Source organism: Plectropomus leopardus, chromosome 5, assembly GCF_026936395.1.
Source record: "Plectropomus leopardus strain MGB_pleo_1.0 chromosome 5, ASM2693639v1, whole genome shotgun sequence".
Taxonomy (NCBI): Eukaryota; Metazoa; Chordata; class Actinopteri; order Perciformes; family Serranidae; genus Plectropomus; species Plectropomus leopardus.
In genome coordinates, this window is record NC_142180.1 from 25,407,552 (window position 1) to 25,426,143 (window position 18,592).

The 18,592-nt window shown below is 39.6% G+C and overlaps 3 protein-coding genes across 4 annotated transcripts in view; 1 reads left to right on the forward strand and 2 right to left on the reverse strand.

Moving 5' to 3' along the window:
- Positions 1-29: 29 nt before the first annotated feature.
- Positions 30-3,459, forward strand: cks2 (CDC28 protein kinase regulatory subunit 2). The gene is made up of 3 exons (XM_042481450.2): positions 30-235; positions 748-875; positions 2,898-3,459. Exons 1-3 carry the CDS (start codon positions 177-179, stop codon positions 2,939-2,941), a joined length of 231 nt encoding a protein of 76 aa, XP_042337384.1. The 5' UTR covers positions 30-176; the 3' UTR covers positions 2,942-3,459.
- A 10-nt stretch (positions 3,460-3,469) lies between these two features.
- On the reverse strand, positions 3,470-7,411 carry cimap1d (CIMAP1 family member D). The gene is made up of 5 exons (XM_088077808.1): positions 7,149-7,411; positions 6,409-6,502; positions 5,268-5,378; positions 4,223-4,336; positions 3,470-4,006 (listed from the first exon to the last, which is right to left on the reverse strand). Exons 2-5 carry the CDS (start codon positions 6,446-6,448, stop codon positions 3,519-3,521), a joined length of 753 nt encoding a protein of 250 aa, XP_087933934.1. The 5' UTR covers positions 6,449-6,502; positions 7,149-7,411; the 3' UTR covers positions 3,470-3,518.
- A 1,630-nt stretch (positions 7,412-9,041) lies between these two features.
- The window catches only part of cpamd8 (C3 and PZP like alpha-2-macroglobulin domain containing 8), a 59,754-nt gene continuing 50,203 nt past the window's right edge, over positions 9,042-18,592 (reverse strand). The window contains exons 40-44 of one of the 2 annotated variants that reach the window (XM_042483645.2): positions 18,301-18,411; positions 18,013-18,225; positions 16,078-16,149; positions 12,458-12,659; positions 9,042-10,572 (exon numbers count right to left, since the gene is read on the reverse strand). In XM_042483645.2, coding sequence (XP_042339579.1) covers position 10,572; positions 12,458-12,659; positions 16,078-16,149; positions 18,013-18,225; positions 18,301-18,411 — 599 coding nt within the window. In that variant the 3' untranslated portion in view covers positions 9,042-10,571. Of the gene's footprint in view, positions 10,573-12,457; positions 12,660-16,077; positions 16,153-18,012; positions 18,226-18,300; positions 18,412-18,592 lie in introns of both variants that reach the window. The other variant, XM_042483644.2, reaches the window with a different exon arrangement.

The following is an 18,592-nucleotide window of genomic DNA, read 5'->3' on the forward strand; positions in this document are numbered from 1 at the left end:
AGAGGCGTGCGGGGAGCCGTTGGGGTTTGAATTGTCCTCTGAAAACAGCGGCAGATGACAGCAGCTTGTTGCGCTCAATAAACATTGTCTCCTGTAAGTTAGTGAGCTAACTCAACTTCACATCACCCGAAGACATCTTTCTGGACTTCAGCTTTGACTGCTATCACCTCCTGAACATGTCGAAAAAACAGATTTACTATTCTGACAAGTACACCGATGAGGAGTTCGAGTACAGGTACGGCAGCTAGCTAGCGTTGTTTTCAAAAGTCGGTTATGTGTGTGGTAAACGTTAGTAAACGTTAGCTTCACGTAAAATTACAGTATGATTATGTAGGTTAGCTTTTTTTACACGGCTCAAAACAACGTTAACTCATTCATTTTGTACTTTTTTATATGAATGATATAGTAAAAGGTAGTGCTACTGACTGTATTCTAGCATAGCGTCATGCCAAGTTTCGTAAAAAGCTAACCAAACTAAAATAAAACATCCGTGACCCACTTAACAGCTAACGCTAGCTATGCTAACTATTAACATTATGTTAACGGTAAGATTATTATTAAATTTAACGTTAGCCTGGTCTGAACGAGGGGATAACGTCTCTTCAATATATAAAAAGACTAAAAATGTTTTACACCAACGCTACTCGTAATTATTATTAAGGCCTCGAGGGTTAGCTATAGTTATGTTAAAGTTACCTGAAACTGTCTTCTAGTGTGTAATTCTTAGTTTTATTTATCTTCCCAAAGGCATGTGGTGCTTCCAAAGCAGCTGTCTAAACTGGTGCCCTCCTCCCACCTGATGACAGAGGACGAGTGGAGGGGACTCGGGGTGCAACAGAGCCAGGGCTGGATTCACTACATGATCCACAAACCAGGTGAGTAACCATGGACTTACATGGACTCTGCACAGGTTCACATGTTAAAGACTCGTCTTTGTCTTAAAACAGGGGTGTCCAAACGTTTTTTGAATGGGGGGCAGATTAGATCATGTGAAAATACTTTGGGGGCATCTGCGTTATTATGTGGGTTTTTTGAAATTTAAAAAAAAATCCTATTAAAATGAGTCAATCACAACTGTTTTGTCTTTCAGTGATAAAGAATTTGCTGTTGACTTAACACTTATTTGCTGTAGGGCTCTGTTTTGGCAAGAATCTGGAGAATCAATGCATACCACAACACCTGTTATGATTCAGTATGCTGAGATGACTTGCAATACTGTAGGCATGGTTTGATATTGTGGTATTTTTTAAATCTAATTTTAAGAAAAACTGCAATAACCACTTTACTAAATGCATTAAATTTGATAAGTTTACTTTTTAATGCAATCACAACAGTAGGGATTATTTACCACAGCCCCTGTAACACGCCTTGTTGTGAGGTTGGAAAGACAGTCATATAACTCAAGACAGATTACAGAACTGCTTTCTAGCAGTTGGGGGGTTAAACTGTACTGATTGTTAATGTTCATTTGCTTGTTTTATGTCTGTTAATAAAAACACATTAAATCCACCTGCGTAGTTTGGTGCCATCGTGAGGTGAATGAAAAAAATTAAAAGTAATCTGGCTTTATTAATTAATAATGTGTGGGGCCACATGCGGTATATTCTGAACAACAAGACTGGGGCCGTTTTAAATTTGTCTTAGGGCAACGAATGGTCCCCGGGTTGGACTTTAAGCATGCCTGTCTCAAAACAACACTTAAAAACTAAATGTATTTGGAAAGGGCTATTGATTATTGTCCTCATTCTTTCTGTCCTTGCTGGTTGTAAAGAGGCCCTTTCTTCTCTACAAGAGTGGAAGGACTAAATGTACAGTCCTTGTTCTGTGCAGAAATGCACCGTAATGCTCAGCCAAAGCTCATGTATGGTTTCTACAGTCTGAATTAGTCCAATCAAATGGGTATTTTCCAATGTTACAGTATTTTTAGTACAAAAGTCCCCTTTGTGTTACTATCACTTTACTGCAGCTCAGATAGGAAACACTGTAGAGAAATGAAAGCTGGTGAAAGACGTTGCATTTGGAAAATACCTCCTTTTTTTTGTCGATCCTCATTTTAGCTGTAACTCAGCTGTAGAATACATTTTTGAAAAGGACTGTATTTTGTCCGCCATCTCTTCCAGAGTAGTCTGCCAGTGATCTCTTATTACCAGTATGGAGAAAAAAAAATAATTACAGTGACCAGTGACTCGTTTACATCAAATGAACATCAGCGAATGAGTATTGTACTAAGGTAACTGAGAGAGAATGATTACATGCACAATACGTGCAAGGCTATCAAAAATCAGCATGCATGAGGAAAAAGGTAACCCCTACACACTTACTCCATGCCAAAAGAGTTTAATGAAGACAATGTTTCGAACCTTTCATCGCAGGTTTCTTTTATGTGAATGCATTTGAAATTACTCCTGTTTTGCCTCTAACTTATTATATCATTTTCAACCCAGTTGATGTAGACTGATGATGGCTTTTGGTGTATTATTTTTATCAACTTAGATATATGCCTGATATTTTGCAGTATAGCCTCTACATCACTGTTTTCCTTCCCTACTTTTTCCTTTGTATTTTCCATTTAATTTATTGAAGTGTTGGTTGTCAGCCTGGAGCTTCTCAGCCTGTCAGTGAGCAATATGTACAAATATAGGTGTGGTTTTATCATTTCAAACATTTTGAGCTGACAAAGATCACAGTGGGATTGAAACACTGTCGCATTGTACTAAAAAAAGTCAAAAATATCCGAGCCTCTCCTTTAATACCTTGTAGCATGTGACTGCATGAAAGTTATATGCACGTGGATCACAGCCGTGTTCATGATGATACGCTGATTGGTTTACCCACTGTACTGAACTGAACTGAAGTAGTGATGTTGACTGATACTACATCTCTGCTTTCCCTTCCAGAGCCACACATACTGCTTTTCAGAAGACCTCTCCCGAAAGATTAAATGGAAACCATCTGTACAACACCTGCAACAGTCTTTGCTGATATCTATTGTATCTGAACCATACATCTCTCCTACAAACATCTCTACATATGTTCTCATTTATAGTGTAGAAACCTCTTAGTTATATTGTGTTTTTTTGTCCTTTCAAACTTCCTCAGTTTTTAGAGGTAATGAGAGGCGAACAGTTTGATTCTCCTGTGAATGATAACCTTGTAAACAATATGAAGGTGAACGCTTGCCTATCAGTTGTACATTTTAACACATTTTTAAATTCCTTCTGATACCATTTTGTCATAATTGATGTGTTTGCTGAATGTCGTACAGGCATATGATTTCATTTTTCCTCAAGCTCACTATTTTCCCCCAAAGTGCTTTCTGTGTTTTTCCTGTTCTTAAACTTATGTTTGTGTTATGTACATATTATTATTTCTAGATGTTATACATGTTAACAGTGAGTCCTGGTTGATTCAACACGTTTTTGTTGCTGTTGAAAGAACAAAATTAAATGTACTTCTTCACATCTGTTTGCTCATGACTAATTTTTTCTACCAGATCGACGAACTATGTGTGATGACGTTCAGTCAGAAACATTGACAACTAGTGGAGTAACAAATTCAGAGTGTCTTATGCCCAGCGAGTAGGCTGGTGCCCGAGCCTTGTGAACTGTCACTTTCTCTGGATTGTAAGTCCCAGGACCGGGCTTCTCTGTGGCATCTCTGGGTAAACTGTGACGTCCCAGCATGGAAAATGCCGGCTGTCTGGGTAGATAAACATTTGGGTCTGTACTGTTGTACCTGCAAGGCCCTGGCGTCTTGGCTAAATCCACAGATGGCCCCCCTGTGCTGTAACTACCTGAGATTGAGTAGCTTGCGCTGGCTTGTTTGTTTGGGACTTGAGGGCCCATGAGTGGAGGGAGACTGTACTTGTTAGGAGCAGGTACTGAGTCGACGCTCCGGTAGTGTGTACGAGCGCCCATTGTGTAGGACGGGGGTTTGCGCTGGAGGTTGCATGGAGGGGTTTTCTCAGGGCTGTATGCACCTGGTCCAGGCGTCTGGAACAGCTCCTCTAGTGAACAGAAAACAGTTGAAAATAAACCATCAACACCATATGGTAGAGTGTGTTTACTGAGAGGAGTTTAGATTTTCAGTTGCAGCAGCTGTTACTGGATCTCTAAAAATAGTGTCAAAAACAGAAGGGCTCACCCTTTCAAAATAATGGAGCAATTCATTTGCTCTTAGTTCAATATGCATCATACAAACATTAAATTAAAAAGGAACTTACTCTGTGCTTTCACTCTACCCAGCATTGAGTATGCAGGTGTGCCATCCCTTCCAAAACGAGTGATTTTTGCATCAATGTGATACTGCGGCCCTGGACTTGAGTCTACACAATACACTGCAGGTAAATTAAACATATATGATCAGTTTAATATGATGTTTAAACTGGCTAAATGAACATAAAGTGCAGCTTTGTCTCCCCCTACTGGCGCTAAAATGACACTACATCCCTGAGGAGGTATACCGTCCTCTGCTTTAGCTCATGTGATGTCATTGAAAAGATGAACACCAATATTATTGTTGATAAAAATGTGATTGTAATGTTTCTATATTTTCTAGACAGAGGTAAATAGTCCGAAGTCATGTCCCGAGTAATAACAACTCATAATGCACTCTTCCCCAAATATAATGCCATTTAAAAAACAGTGTATTATATTACACTTACAATAATTATGAATGATTTTTAAAATTAGCATTTATTAGTTAAAACAAGTTTGTTGAATTAGTTTTGCATACTGCAGTTCATTTTTAGTTGACCATTACATAGTTTTTGTACATGAAAGAAATTACCTTTTTTTTCCCCAACTGGCACATTAGTTCCTAATGGTTCTTTCTTGCAACGTGATTGGATACTTTTGGACTGGTTCAAACGAAGTGAATCAGAGGAATTAAGTGACAACTTGCTGGGAATGAAAAGCACTTATGTAAATCTAATGATTTGTTGCACACTTTTTTAAAAAGCATACTTTTTAATGTTTGGTCAAAGGGACGCCACAAGTCGTGAATTATAAATTCCAAATTGAGTTGCAGGTTTGTTTGTTTTTTTTATTTTGTCAAGTTGAGTCTAAAGTCATCAGATTTGTGACTTGAGACTACGTCATGTGACTTGAGTCCACACCTCTGATTCTTGATAAAGTTTGATGGCTCTGACATCAATGATCTGACCGAGATAGCATCAAAATGTTTAGTTACACACATATGCACGTTTCCTCTGCAGCTATGTAGCTGACTAATAATCTAAAAGTTAGAGAAAGAGATAAAGAACTCACTTGTGTCACTCATCCGGCCATGAAAAGAATAGGCAGGGCTCGTTGGCTTGGTGAAGTCATGGCCCATAAATCCAATGGTAGGAGGAAGCCCATAGCGCCCAGGCCCTGGCCCTGCAGACATGAGGAAATATCACAGAGACAGGTGGCCGAAACACATATGATCCAGTGGGTCCCAACTGGTCCAGCCATGTGGTCCAGATTTATCTACAGTCATTAGTTCAGGTCCACATATTAGATCAAACACAGCATTTTTTATTTTATTTTATTTTACACAATGTGAACAACAAGTTGGCTTAGAACACAAAGAAATAAAACTTATTGTAAGAATTAACAGAAAAAAAACACTTCAAAATAAAAGCTCTGTGCTGGAAATTCACTGTACTTACTGTACTATTATTTGTTTTTTCTTCAAACCTGACACATCCACGAGTCACTTGAAATCCATTAAGAATGGACTCGTGATCCACTTTTGGACCGTGACCCACCAGATGGGAAACACTGTTATAATACATGCTCTAAATTATATTTACTGTGCAAACATGAGACAAATGTGCAGTAAGAGAGATTAAAAACGGGCAACATTTTTTGTATAAATTATGACTTTGCTTCTTCTGCAGCTTTGCGTGCTACAGAAGAAGTAAGATTAAATGTTCACACATCTGCAAAATCATAGAATTTTTCATAAGTCAGAATAACTGCGACACCACTCATTCGACCATTGATAAACTGATCAGCCTTCGACCTGCATCATCACACCTAATAACTGGCAGCCAGTAAGCCTGGAGCTGCATCTGATCATTGTCTATCATGTGCACTGGGCCGGACAAATAGACAGCGAGCAGCATGCAGAACACATCAGCATACAAGTGTTCAGTGGCATGTGTACAAGCAGAGCCAGTGGGAGCATTTTTAACAGAAAAGAGCGAGTCCTGGCAGGTCTGCACACCAGAATCCTCTACTCTGCTCAAGTCAGTGCTCCCCTGATGAAATTATGAAAGTGACCAACTGGAATATAGCTAATGATATCCATGCTTTTACACATGGGTGTATGTTTTGTATACATGAATTTATATCATCACACACTGCCTCATGCTGTACAATGAGATGAATCAGGAAAAGTATCTTCTATTGACAAACTTACCCTTTTCTCTTCCTGCTATTGTTGGGTATTTTTTCTCCATTTGACTCTTTGTAGAAGCGACAGATACTTCAGGAATCCCTCAATGGCAGCAACACTACCAAAACATTCACACAGCATAACAACAAGAAGCTGGTTAACCCTTTGAAAACCTGAGAAAGTTGGTTTAATTTCTTTCTGGGTAGAAAACAATGAACAGCTTAACAAGACATGACCCCAAAATGTGCAGGAAACTAGTAAAACAATAGTTACATGGAAATCATCTGAAAATAGGCAAATAAAAAAGAAAAGTAAAAGTTAAGACAAACATGAGAATGACCCCCCCAAAAAAATCCTGATAACTGAAAAAAATATATGTAAACATTTTTCCTGTAAAGTTATTTAAACTATATGGTTATAACAACAATAAATGTAGTTTTCTGCACATTTTTCCCTAAATATATATATTTTAATTACCCTTTTTTGGGAAAACTAACTAACTAACTAATTTACAGGTCAGTGCTGAACTTCACACATTAAAATAGGAATGCTGGAACATTTCCTGCCAAGTTGCTAATCGTCTCCTTTCCTCATGTACTGCAATTTGCTGAGCTTTTTAAGGGTTAAATAGCTTGTTAAAGGCATCTGAGCACAGCACAAGAAAACTGATGTTGATACAGGATTCAAAGGGTTAAAAAATGATGTCTGAGAATTTAAAAAACAAGATAAATTTGAAACTGAAATGCAAGGTTTTTGCACCTTACCTCAGGTAATTCCCCCTTTCAGTCAGAGCTGAGATTGGCTGCATTCTTGGAAATTCAGTCCTTAGAGGAGCACCTCACTCTATGTCCATCTTGGTGGTCTTTCTTCAGATATCACAGTATTGCTCCTCCAGGATCCAGCACCCCACACACACACACACACACACACACACACACACACACACACACACACACACACACACACACACACACACACACACACACACACACACACACACACACACACACACACACACACACACACACACACCCTGCCTGACAATGAAACCCAGAACCCTGGATGATACAGAATCAATCCCTAATTTCCTCTGAAACAATCAGGAAACCTGAGACGTATAATACACATCAAAGTGTCAACAGCAGAGCGGACTCTACACTGGATAGGGTTTTATCTACCTGCCCGTTTGTCCCTTTGTCCTCCTGCTGTGGCTCAGACAGGTGAATAGCCCTTCGTCCACACAGGTGGATGTATAGGTGCACTCAGCTGCTACCGAGGAACAATGTCATCACTCCGATTCACTCTCATGTAATGCTAGCTCCCCCCGCAGACCATGAAACCAAGATCCCCTTCTCCCTCCTTTCTCTTTTCGCTCTTTCTGCTCATCGTAGTGTGGAGACCCAATATCACTCTTCAGCCATGCATGCAGTTACCACGGAGACTGGCGTGGATAGTTTGCTGCAGCCAGGTCCCCTGCATTGCTGGTTTACTGTCACTACAGGAACAAAGTTTTCCATTTAGACTGGAGGAGTAAATCCTTATGCATGTGCTCAGAGCTGCACTTTTGCCTCCAATTATACCTTAAACTACTACCTCCAGTCATATTTATTTCCCTGCTGTCACACTGCATGCTGCGTTTTCTTCCCATAAACACCCATAAAGCCCAAACACAGATGCAGGGTCAGACAAAGTGCCTTCATTTGGCCATTGAATTGCCAACACGTATAACACTCTGGTTTCTTATCTTTAACTTAGGTCAAACCGATTACCCGGGTGCAGTTACACTTTAGCCCTCTTTGATCTCCTCTAATCCCAGTCATGTTTTGTAGTTGGGATTTGAGGGACTCGTTTAAAGGCCAGAGCTGCCAGAGGCTGCAGTACCTGAGAGGGTCGACGAGCGACATGCAGAAAACAAACATTAAACTTTAACAGGCTCTAACTCTCTCCTGGCTGCGACTCCGGTAACCCAAATCTGTTGTTAGCAGTTACAGCAAAACACATTTAGTACAGTTTACAACCAAACCCAGAGATGCACACAGTGTGTACAAAGTGACACACACAAGTACATGCTTTCTATCTCCAACACAGAAGCATGCCAGAGGTCACAGAGTCAGTTATCAAAGCAGAGGGCCCTCTGAAGCAGCAGCGTTGTAATACAGCTCACTGCTGACAGGAAATTATCTCCAGACTTAACTAGCCTTTCAAAGGAAATGGAACGACACAGCTTTCATAAACTGCAGCTCCTCTGTCAGAGGAGCAGATACATGTATTATGCTGCATCTGCAAAAATCAAATTATTCTAAAAGTAACAAGGGTAAAGGTATTTTTTTCTACAGTTAGACAAAGTAGAATTGCACAAGCTAAAACAGAAGGAAAAAGTGTCGAGGCAAAGTACAGGGGTAGATGACTTATACCCATATTAAAGGAAAACTAAACACGCAAAATAATAACTTGTGTGTTGTACTCAGCCATCGTGTCACCTTGAATTTGTTAAGTTTTTCTAACATGCTAGAAAAAGAAGAATTAAAAACAAGGGAATATTACTTATGTATTGAAATAATCAGGGTGCACATTTAACAACAGTGAACCTCTAGTATATCAAAACATCCATTTACAAACACACACACACACACACACACACACACACACACGACGTGTGCAGTATAAAAAGTGTTGTTTATCCAGCTGAATTTTCAGAGCTTTCCGCACACATGCATTTTTGTTGAAACATTACAATATAAAACACTTCTGCAAACAAATGATGCACCCTGAGCTTACCTGCGCATTTTAGCATGAGTTCATAAACTGATGTTTTGCTGTTGTTAAATGAGGACCCTGATTTCTTCAATTCATCAAGAATTTTCTCAATTTCTGGACTCTTCTTCCACTGTGGAATCATGCCAGAAAAACAAAGTTTTCTTCAAAATTTTAAGGTTACATGCGCCAAGTAATTGCTACACAAAAGGTCATTTTGCTGTTTAAGTATTACCTGAAGGAGTGGACACACGAGCAAGTCTCTTCTGCTTATTAACCAGAGCATTAAAACCTGAGAGTGCAGAAGGCGTCAAACCCCAAACCTTGGATTGTATACAAATTTATTCTCGTTTGTTTTAAAAAGCACAATTTTTTGATATGAATAGGGGCTACATTTAACTGAATTTGGTACATTTACAGGAATTCAAAACTTCATTCTTGATTTTTAAGTTGATTGCTTCACGAATCAAAATTTAACAAAAACAAAATAGCTTATGAACTGTACAATCAAATCTCAAGGTAGGTAAGGTGAAAGGTGACTTGAGAGTAGATGATGTTGGTGTTTCAGAAACGTTTGAGCTGGTGTGTCCTGGTGGACCACTTTGAGTCGGTCAGAGACCTTTGTTACATGTCAGTCCTCTTTTCTTTCTTTATACTTGTTATCAGTCTCGACTGTACTGTCTTGACAGAGGCAAAAGCCCCCCAAAAATCTTTAAAATAACATTTGAGCTTATGTTTCTGTAAAGCATATGGTTAGCATATGTCTTTTTCCAGCAGGATACCAGCACAGGAATTTCATCAAACATTTCAGTAATTGGGTTAAAGCTTGTTATGAAAGAAAAAAAAAGCCTTTGACAGCACATATCTTTTGTTTGAACTCATGAACCACGAGGGCGGAAAGTAGACTGTATGGGCGGGCACTGACAAAAAATTTAAATGATATGACCTCTAGCTACAAATAAATACCACAGATAGAAAATATAACAAAATATTTTGCTTAAAGTCAGGTGTAATTACAAACATAAATACTTGATTATTTCTTCTAGTGATTATAAAGGCAGGACAGTGAATAACAAAGACGCTATGGTGCCTATTGGTGACTAGGAGTCTGGAGGAAGAATAATAAAAGTCTGGAGGACCTTAACAGCAGTCACACACAATCACATCACAACCACACACACACACACACACACACACACACACACAAACACACACACACGCACACACAAATGTATAAATGCATCCACGCAGACTCCATTCAAAACATCTAAAAACACACACTCTCACACAATGTCACACTCTCGTCTCCAGACTCCATCATCTCTTCCTTTCAGGCTGAACAAGTCCCAAGTCTTTCTTCTCTTTCCATTCACTAGCATATTCACAAATAATGTACAATTTGGAGGTGGGTATGGCTTCACTCTGTGCGCGTTTCTGTGGACGACAAGAAAACAAGACAAACTTTCATTTTAAGATCATTTCGAAAAATTTTGTTACCAAACAAATCTGTAATCACAACTTAAGTTGTGTTATTTGAAGGGATAGTTCATCCCCAGATAAAAAAAATAAAAACTTTTCCTTTTTTATCAGTATTGTAGAGATGTCTGCCTTCTCTTGAATATAATGGAACTAGATGGTACTTGGTTTGTGGTGCTCCAAGAGCCTAGAAAATACATTTTAAAAACAGATAAATAATAATAAGGAAAAATATGTTTGATTTGGGGTGAACTTGAACTGTGCCTTTAACTGCCCTTCAGCAGCAAACTGTTCTTTCTTTAGCACCATGTATATTCATACCTGCAAATAATAACCCATAAATGTTACTAAATGATAAATAATATGGCTGTTTTGATGGGCACTGTAATTTATTGTTAGTCAATGCAACAAACATTTATAAATACAGAGCACCAAATGTGTATTCATCCATGTCTGAAAATAGTCCTCAACAAAGGAATGAATGAGCTTGTGCCTGAGAGACAGACCAATATATTTTTGGTTTTGGTCTTTTTACAGCATTTTTTGACAGAAAGAAACCTCTAGAAATAGAATAACACTATGTTTATCCATTAACCTTTTGAAACATGGAGAGACATCCCTTTTCTTGTGCTGCATTCAGACGCCTTCCATAAATATTAAAACCTCTGAGGCCTGAGAAAATTGGTGCGTTTTCTTTCAAAAACATGGAAAAAAGGCAATGAGCAATTTGATCAGAAATATGCCACAAATAGCAAAAAATAATAGACTTAAAAAATCATTTTAAAAAAAGAAAGAAGGGGATGGGGAAAGAAGAAAAAAGCTAGGGGAAGGCTTTATTCAAAATGATTCCATTTATGTATTTAAAATTATGTTACAAATATTCCGAATTTTTAAGCACTTTTTCCAAGTCACGTTTTCCTTGTTGTTGTTGTTGGTTTTTTTTTTTTTTTTAACTTTTTTTGATTGCTTTGTATTTATTTATTTATTTATTTATTTATTTTACATACATACACATTTTCGGTTAATTTTCTTGTACAATTTTTACCAGTTTCTTGCCAATTTGGGGTCATTTCTTCTTTTATTGTTCATTTCCTTCTTAAGCCAATTTGCTCAGGCTTCAAAGGGTTAAGCTTTAGGCAAAACATACTACAAATACCATGATCATCCCAGATCTGCTCTGCTTTTGTGCTTAGTGTCTCCCATTTATCTTGTTACTTATCTCTCATCTCACTTCAGATCACTAAACTTTCTGCCCTGATGTGTTTTCCAGCCAGTTTTGATTGACTGCCCGACCCTGATTACTGTCACCTGTCCCTCACTCGTCCTGCAGTCAGTTCATCTCATGCTCACTTGTTCTCACTCCCCAAATTAGTGTTTGCCTACTTATACATGCCCTGTTCCTTTGTTCTTTGTCAGTTGGCACTGTAACGTTATAGACAGCAGGTAGCGGGTTTGGACCCAAATGATGAACAGATGATCAAACATCTGGGTAAATTTGAAGATTTATTACAAACATGACTTACAGGCTAGACTCCTTAAGCCAGACAGGGACAGGAAAACAGGCAGCAGAACCCCAAAGGAACTGGGCAGATATAAGCTGGGAAACTCTAATGTGGCGAGTGAGAACAGGTGAGCATGGACAGCAGGACGAGTGAGGGACAGGTGAAGCTAATAAGGGTAGGGCAGTCAATCAAAATACAAAAAAACCACACAAGGGCTGCAAGTTTAGTAATGTGAAATGAGAGATAATTAATCAAATAAAGCGGGACTGCATGAATGGATGGAATTAAATAAAGGAAAAACAGGACCTCAGTGTACATCAATTGGACAGTGCAGTTCCTACCATCGCTCAGGCGTGTTTTTTGTGTCCAGTGTGGGTAGCTGAGGATCTGCTGGCTGGAGCACCTTGTGCTCTACGTCCTGCCCACCATCAGGAAGGTCAAAATGGTCCCCTCCGTCTGCATCAGCAAGGAAAGGCTCTGAATCGGGGTCATATTCATAGGAGTAGTAGGACACCTCTGCCATGGAGCCCTGCTCCTCTTCACCTGGAGAGATCGGGGGTGGGGTGTAATAAAGGGATAAGATATGAAAGGTAAAATTAATTCCTAAATTACTCTAAAATTTGAAAATAAAAATAGCAAAAGTGCAGACAAGGGATGCTAGATAAAAAGCTTATTTAAAATCATAGAAAATCCAGTTTAAAAATAGGTTTGCAGTCATTAGCAGTCATTATGGAGAAAGCAATGTAAAAAGGAACATTTTCAGCTTTGACTTTAAAGTGTTTAAAGTTGGGGTTTGTCTGACATCATCTGGGAGGTTAGTCCCGGTTTGTGCTGCATAATAACAAAACGCTGCTTCACCATGTTTAGTTCTAACTCTTGGGATGGTCAATAGGCCGGCCCCAGATGTCCTGAGGGCCCGAGAAGGTTAACATGTCACAAGCATGTCAGAGATATATTTTGGCGCTGATCCACAGAGTGATTTATCGACAAGCAGCAAGATTTTTAAATCAACTCTCTGAGTGACAGGTAGCCAGTGTCAGGATTTTAGAACTGGAGTAATGTGATCACATTTCCCAGTTTAACTGATTGCAACTTCTGAAATCCAATGATGAAATATCTGATTTAGTTCCTGAGGTGTATAAAACAGGTTGTCATTATCAGACTTAAACATATACTATGCAGGAATTATCGATTACTGCTTGTAATTGGTATTGCCAGCATAAGTAAAAGCCAACCCAAGATTCACTCCGCTCAGTGTTTTGCTGCTATTTTTATGTTTTTGAGATATTTGCTAAATCTGGCAAAAACTGCACTGGATTAGAATCCCTCATTCCCCCTCAAGAGGTACCCTGTGGAGTTTACGACTACTCGAAAAAGTACATGCATGTGTCTGAGCATACATTCCTGCCACTGGTTTAATACTATTCCACTGATCTGCAGGTGGCAGTAATGTGCAAACAAACACAGTAATGTGACAGGGAAGAAGTAAATGAAGTAAACATGCACGTGAACTCGACATGTTCCAAGATATTAGGAAAAATCAGCTTTGTAAATGTTTTATAAGGAAGAAAATACATTAAACAAGCTTGATGGACCTCAATTCTTTCTGGTGATTAACACTTGATATAACCACAACTGTTTATAAAAAAAAAGCTCCACAGAGCACCTTTAATGTTATGTACATCTGACGCTCTTGGAGCAATACCCCATCACAGACAGTAGGGGTCCCTCCCTACTTAAAATGGTGTATTCTCATATAGCATGCTGCTTCAAACTCACTGCTTTAAGATAAGAGTATAGCTTTAGGAAATCTTTACTGGGAGTGCCTATTGTGAGTGAGTCTTCTGTTATCTGATTTTGCTTCTTTAAAGTGTGTGGTACACACTAGACTTTATGGGGAGGTCTAAACACCAAAACCAAACAAGGAATATGTAAACATTTGATTCTCAAAGAGGGGAGTTAAAAGTGACTAAAATACAGGCACGTGAAGGAAAATTTCATCTCTAATGCAGCTTGCGAGTCCGTGTATTCATTATAGTGTATGTTGTCCTCTGGTACAAGTTCACTAATAAGACAAGTCTGCACAGGGAAGCTAATTCCAGAGCTTCAGCTTCCTCCGCTGTTCTAGTGGAGACTGTCAGTTCCTTGGCACAGTCCGCCTTCACCTATTACACTCTCAGTGCACTTAGCGGGCATGTCGTCAACATTCTAATGGTTTACAATGACAGTGTTTTTACAGTACTTATTCAATCTAATCACCCCTGGGGTTATCATATTCTAAGTGAGTGTGTGTATGTCAGTGTCCATGTGGGCGTATTTGCCTGTGCAAGCATGCATCACGTGTATGTGTGCGTGCATATATGGATATATATACGGGTGTCTGTGTGTGTCTGTGTGTGCGAGTGCATAACAGCATTCCTGTGGTGAGTGTGAAGCGTTAGCTTTTGTAATACAGAGACCTTTGACTGAGAGCAGCTTTGAGAGCTGCAGCTACCGGGAGCTGCAGGCTGAGAAACAAGTCAGTGCAGGCTGTGCCACATCACTCACACACACACACACACACACACACACACACACACACACACACACACACACACACACACACACACACACACACACACACCTGTAAGCAACTCAAACATTCACAGAGACAGACCTTAATGTTACATATCAGCTCACATGCACACATGTACAGTAAGCACATCTCTGCAACTTGTGAATGACTGCGCTGCCTTTTTTAAAATGTTTTTGTTGCCAAATGTAACACGGCTACATCCTCCCTCCGCACGCAGCCAAACATCCTATCAGGAATTCTCTGGCCGCCTCTCGGGAAGTGGCAGCTGATCTAAGCTCATGGCAGAGCAACAATCAAGTCTGCAGTGTGAAACCTATCCACCTATTTATCACACAGATCGTAGACATGATGTGGTGGCAGGGGAATGCACTGCCACACACCCCACTTATGTATCTACTTTCCTCTACTTTCCTCTACTTTCCTCTCATCCTTTTTCTCTTTCTATCCTGTTCTTTTTTCTCTTTCATCTTGTCTCCAGCTCATCCCTCATTGACTGTCTTTCTCCCCTTTCTTTTCTCAGTTTTACACCCCCCCACACCCTTTAATCTTTGACTTAAACGCTTTCTTCTTCCTGCTCGTGTGGAGTCCAAGTCTCTACATTACAAAACACATATCACATCATTTACATGTAAACAACATATGACAGGCCTGAAGTCTGGACTTGTTACATTTACAGTTAACTGACACTGAAGCCCTGAACTTTTTGAAACCTGGCTTGACATCACTTTTCTGGTGCTGCATTCAGACGCCTTCACAAGCAGTTCTCTGAGCAATTGGTGCGCTTTCTTTTAAAACTTGGGAACAAAGGGAGTGAGCTACTTGGCAAGAAATTCTCTGCAAACTGCAAGAAATTACTAGGTTTAGAATTTTTTATTTTTTTTTAAATCTAGGGAAAAATGTATTTATTAATATCAGAATTATATATTTACATTTATTTTACAGAATTATTATTGTTTTTCTAAGCACTTTTGGGGTCATTTTCCTGTTTTTTTTTCTGAACAATCGGAAAAACTTTTTTTAGGTAATTTTGTTGAGCTTTTTACCGTTCTTTTTTGCATATTTTTTGTTAATTTCTTCTAAAGTTGTTCATTGCCCTTTTCCTATGTTTTTGAGAGAAATCAAGCCAATTTGCTCAGGTTTCAGAGGGTTAATGGATGCTAGAACAATACAAGATGTGGCATTCAGACAGTAGATGTAACATGCTGTTAACTCTTACATCATGTGCATTATCAATGGTAAAAGCTACTAAAAGCAAAAAAAATGCCTCTGCAGCTGAGTGAAGTTGGCCTTAGCGGGCAAATTGAAGGAAGGCTGAAGAGGAAGGGAGAGAAGAAATGGAAGGTAAAGCTGTGTATCTGTAGGGAAAGGTGTGGTATATGAAGTTACCTGTGTGCACAGGCACTGAGGGCTGCTCAGTTTCCTGGTTTGCTATTGGTTGTCTGTTCTCCACCGTGGTTTCTACTGGAAATACAAACACACAGGTTAGATTATTCACATTTATGTGGCTGCCACAGCACCTAAAAAAAACTGGTAATGAATTCAACAGAGTTTCAGTGTTGCATAATCTAAATACTGCCCAGAAGCATTATCCACCCCACTGAGCAACACTTTTTGGCATAACAATGATGTACACTCAGTCTCAACAGAGGCCTGCATTAAAATCTTTCCAAAAATAGCAGGGGCCAAACCATGGCCAGAGGGACCGCCGTGTGTGGAAACAAATTGTATCTTTTTCCTTTTCAAAACAGGGAAATGGTGGCATGAATCTCCCCCGCACAACCATACACAAACAAACAAGGTCAGGGAAGCTCTAAACAAAAAATACGGTTCTTTTGATAATCTACAGCATGAACCACTTGGCACAAACGGAGGTCTTTTCCCACCAAAGTTTTGTCTATGCCTTTTCCCCAATCTGCTCCACAACATGAAGGCTCCTTTGTTGTTGGGCTGTGCGTCGGAAAGGAATGTGACAAGGATTTCAAAGGGCTGGACAAAAGCACTCTGTCATTTGGAGAGAGCCCTGTAATACAGCAGAGAGCGAGAGAGGCTGGGGGGGAACACGGCGGGTAGCTCTCCTCTGAAAACTCATCCAGTAATCAGCTCAACACCTGAACAGCTGTTTCTACAGCTCAGATCACACACACACACACACTCACACGCACACACACCCCCACACACACACACTCTTACACAGCGACACACAGAGAGAGGAGCGCAGACACACTTGCACGTGCGTGTGGACACACACACATACAGATGTGTGCACAATTGGCATATGGACGATTACACACACACAAAAAGATACAGCTTAGCCAACCAACTGTAGCTGATAAAATACACAAGCTAACAAAGAGTTCCTGAGAACACACACTCATACAAAAACACACTTGTTTCCTCTAAAGGGAGTTAAAGTTCTGGGATATGCTGTCAATGTCTGTAAGATAGAGCCCACCTACTGTTTAAATGAACATTATACAGTTAGTAGCAGCTGCTCTAGGACGCACGCGGGAAGATAAGAAGTAGAATGAGATTGTGGCTGTTTCAAATGAATTGAAATGTTGACATTTAAGTGATTATTTCCCTCCAAGTCTCTCAACATTAGCATCACAAAAACAACAAAAAAAAACCGTTATGTTCATGTTAGCCAATTTCTTTTTTTTTTTTCTTTAAACAACCGGTGGCTGCTACATCGGATGCCAGGAGCAGTTAATGTTTTTCTCATTGATCAAAGAAATATGTTTATTTAAAGAAATATTTCACACCCAAATAACCATTGTTATTTTTGTATGCCTCCACGGTGACTGAAGAATCCAAAGACGGTGCCAGAATAAATGCAAATTTAGTGAGGCAAAACACCAAACAAGAGTGAATCTGGAGTTGATTTTCCACTCCAAAATAACCATTTGTATATCAGTCACTCACCATGTGTGCATTCTTCATAAATTTAAGTAATTGAGGTTCACATTTAAAACTACATCAAAAGATCAGTCTACAAACTCTCACACAACATGACACTATAAGCCAAATGTCATTTATCCACTCCTATGCTAAGTACTTTTAAAACACATACATTTTTGCTTAAACATTACTATTTACTAAAACATGCATAAACAGGTGGAAGTGTTTTAAGTAGTAAGTAAATGTAGTAGTATATGGTAAGTAAATATTACATTATGTTGCACTTTCCACAAAAGTAGTACTACACAAATCTGACATGTGGGTGGAGATTCAGAGGTCTGGCACAAGGTCATATTAATGGATCAATAGCCTGACTGGCTGTAAGGTCAAAGTCCAGGTGATGTGCACTGAGAGAGCTCTTACTGTGAGGACACTGAGACAGCGGGACCTGCTTGATTCGTGTCCCGTTTCGACATGCAAACACCTCCATCTGACACTGGTTCTGGTAGAGTTGGCCGTCAGACCCACACACTGGCTCGCCATCGTAACCGCAGTCCCTGTAGCAAGTGCAGCGTTCAAACTGCTCTTCCTCCAGACAGCCAAACACATTGTTGCACTGGTTCGCCTGAACAAAACCTGCAGGAAATAAAGTCTATTTAAGAGACTGATAGGGCTTCTGTGAATCATAATGTGGCATAGCACGAGTCTTACCTATCCACTGATTGGTTGAACTTTCCACCTCATTGCAAGTGGGCCCATCACACAGCTCCCGGGCTAGCGGACTGCTCTCGCTAACGTTGTAGAAACGGGTGGCCTCAAATGCTGCATGACAAGCACAGACCCACACCAGCACGTTCACACACCCACACACACAAAACAATGATGACACTCACCATAACTAGGTCATAAACTTGAAAAGAAAAATCCAATTTCCACAAAAAAAGAAGCCACTTCATAAATCATGGTGAGTTAGACAGTTTTCCTGCTCTGTGACTCTTTAAAG

What these genes read in the sequence shown, in the direction of transcription:
- cimap1d (XM_088077808.1), bottom strand. Translation starts at nt 6,448, where the DNA reads ATGGAGAAAAAATACCCAACAATAGCAGGAAGAGAAAAGG. An exon ending in AATAGCAGGAAGAGAAAAGG is followed by an intron (nt 5,379 to 6,408) that starts GTAAGTTTGTCA and finishes TCATGTCTGCAG; the next exon opens with GGCCAGGGCCTGGGCGCTAT. An exon ending in GGGTAGAGTGAAAGCACAGA is followed by an intron (nt 4,007 to 4,222) that starts GTAAGTTCCTTT and finishes TCTGTTCACTAG; the next exon opens with AGGAGCTGTTCCAGACGCCT.
- cks2 (XM_042481450.2), top strand. Translation starts at nt 177, where the DNA reads ATGTCGAAAAAACAGATTTACTATTCTGACAAGTACACCGATGAGGAG. An exon ending in GATGAGGAGTTCGAGTACAG is followed by an intron (nt 236 to 747) that starts GTACGGCAGCTA and finishes ATCTTCCCAAAG; the next exon opens with GCATGTGGTGCTTCCAAAGC. An exon ending in CTACATGATCCACAAACCAG is followed by an intron (nt 876 to 2,897) that starts GTGAGTAACCAT and finishes TTTCCCTTCCAG; the next exon opens with AGCCACACATACTGCTTTTC.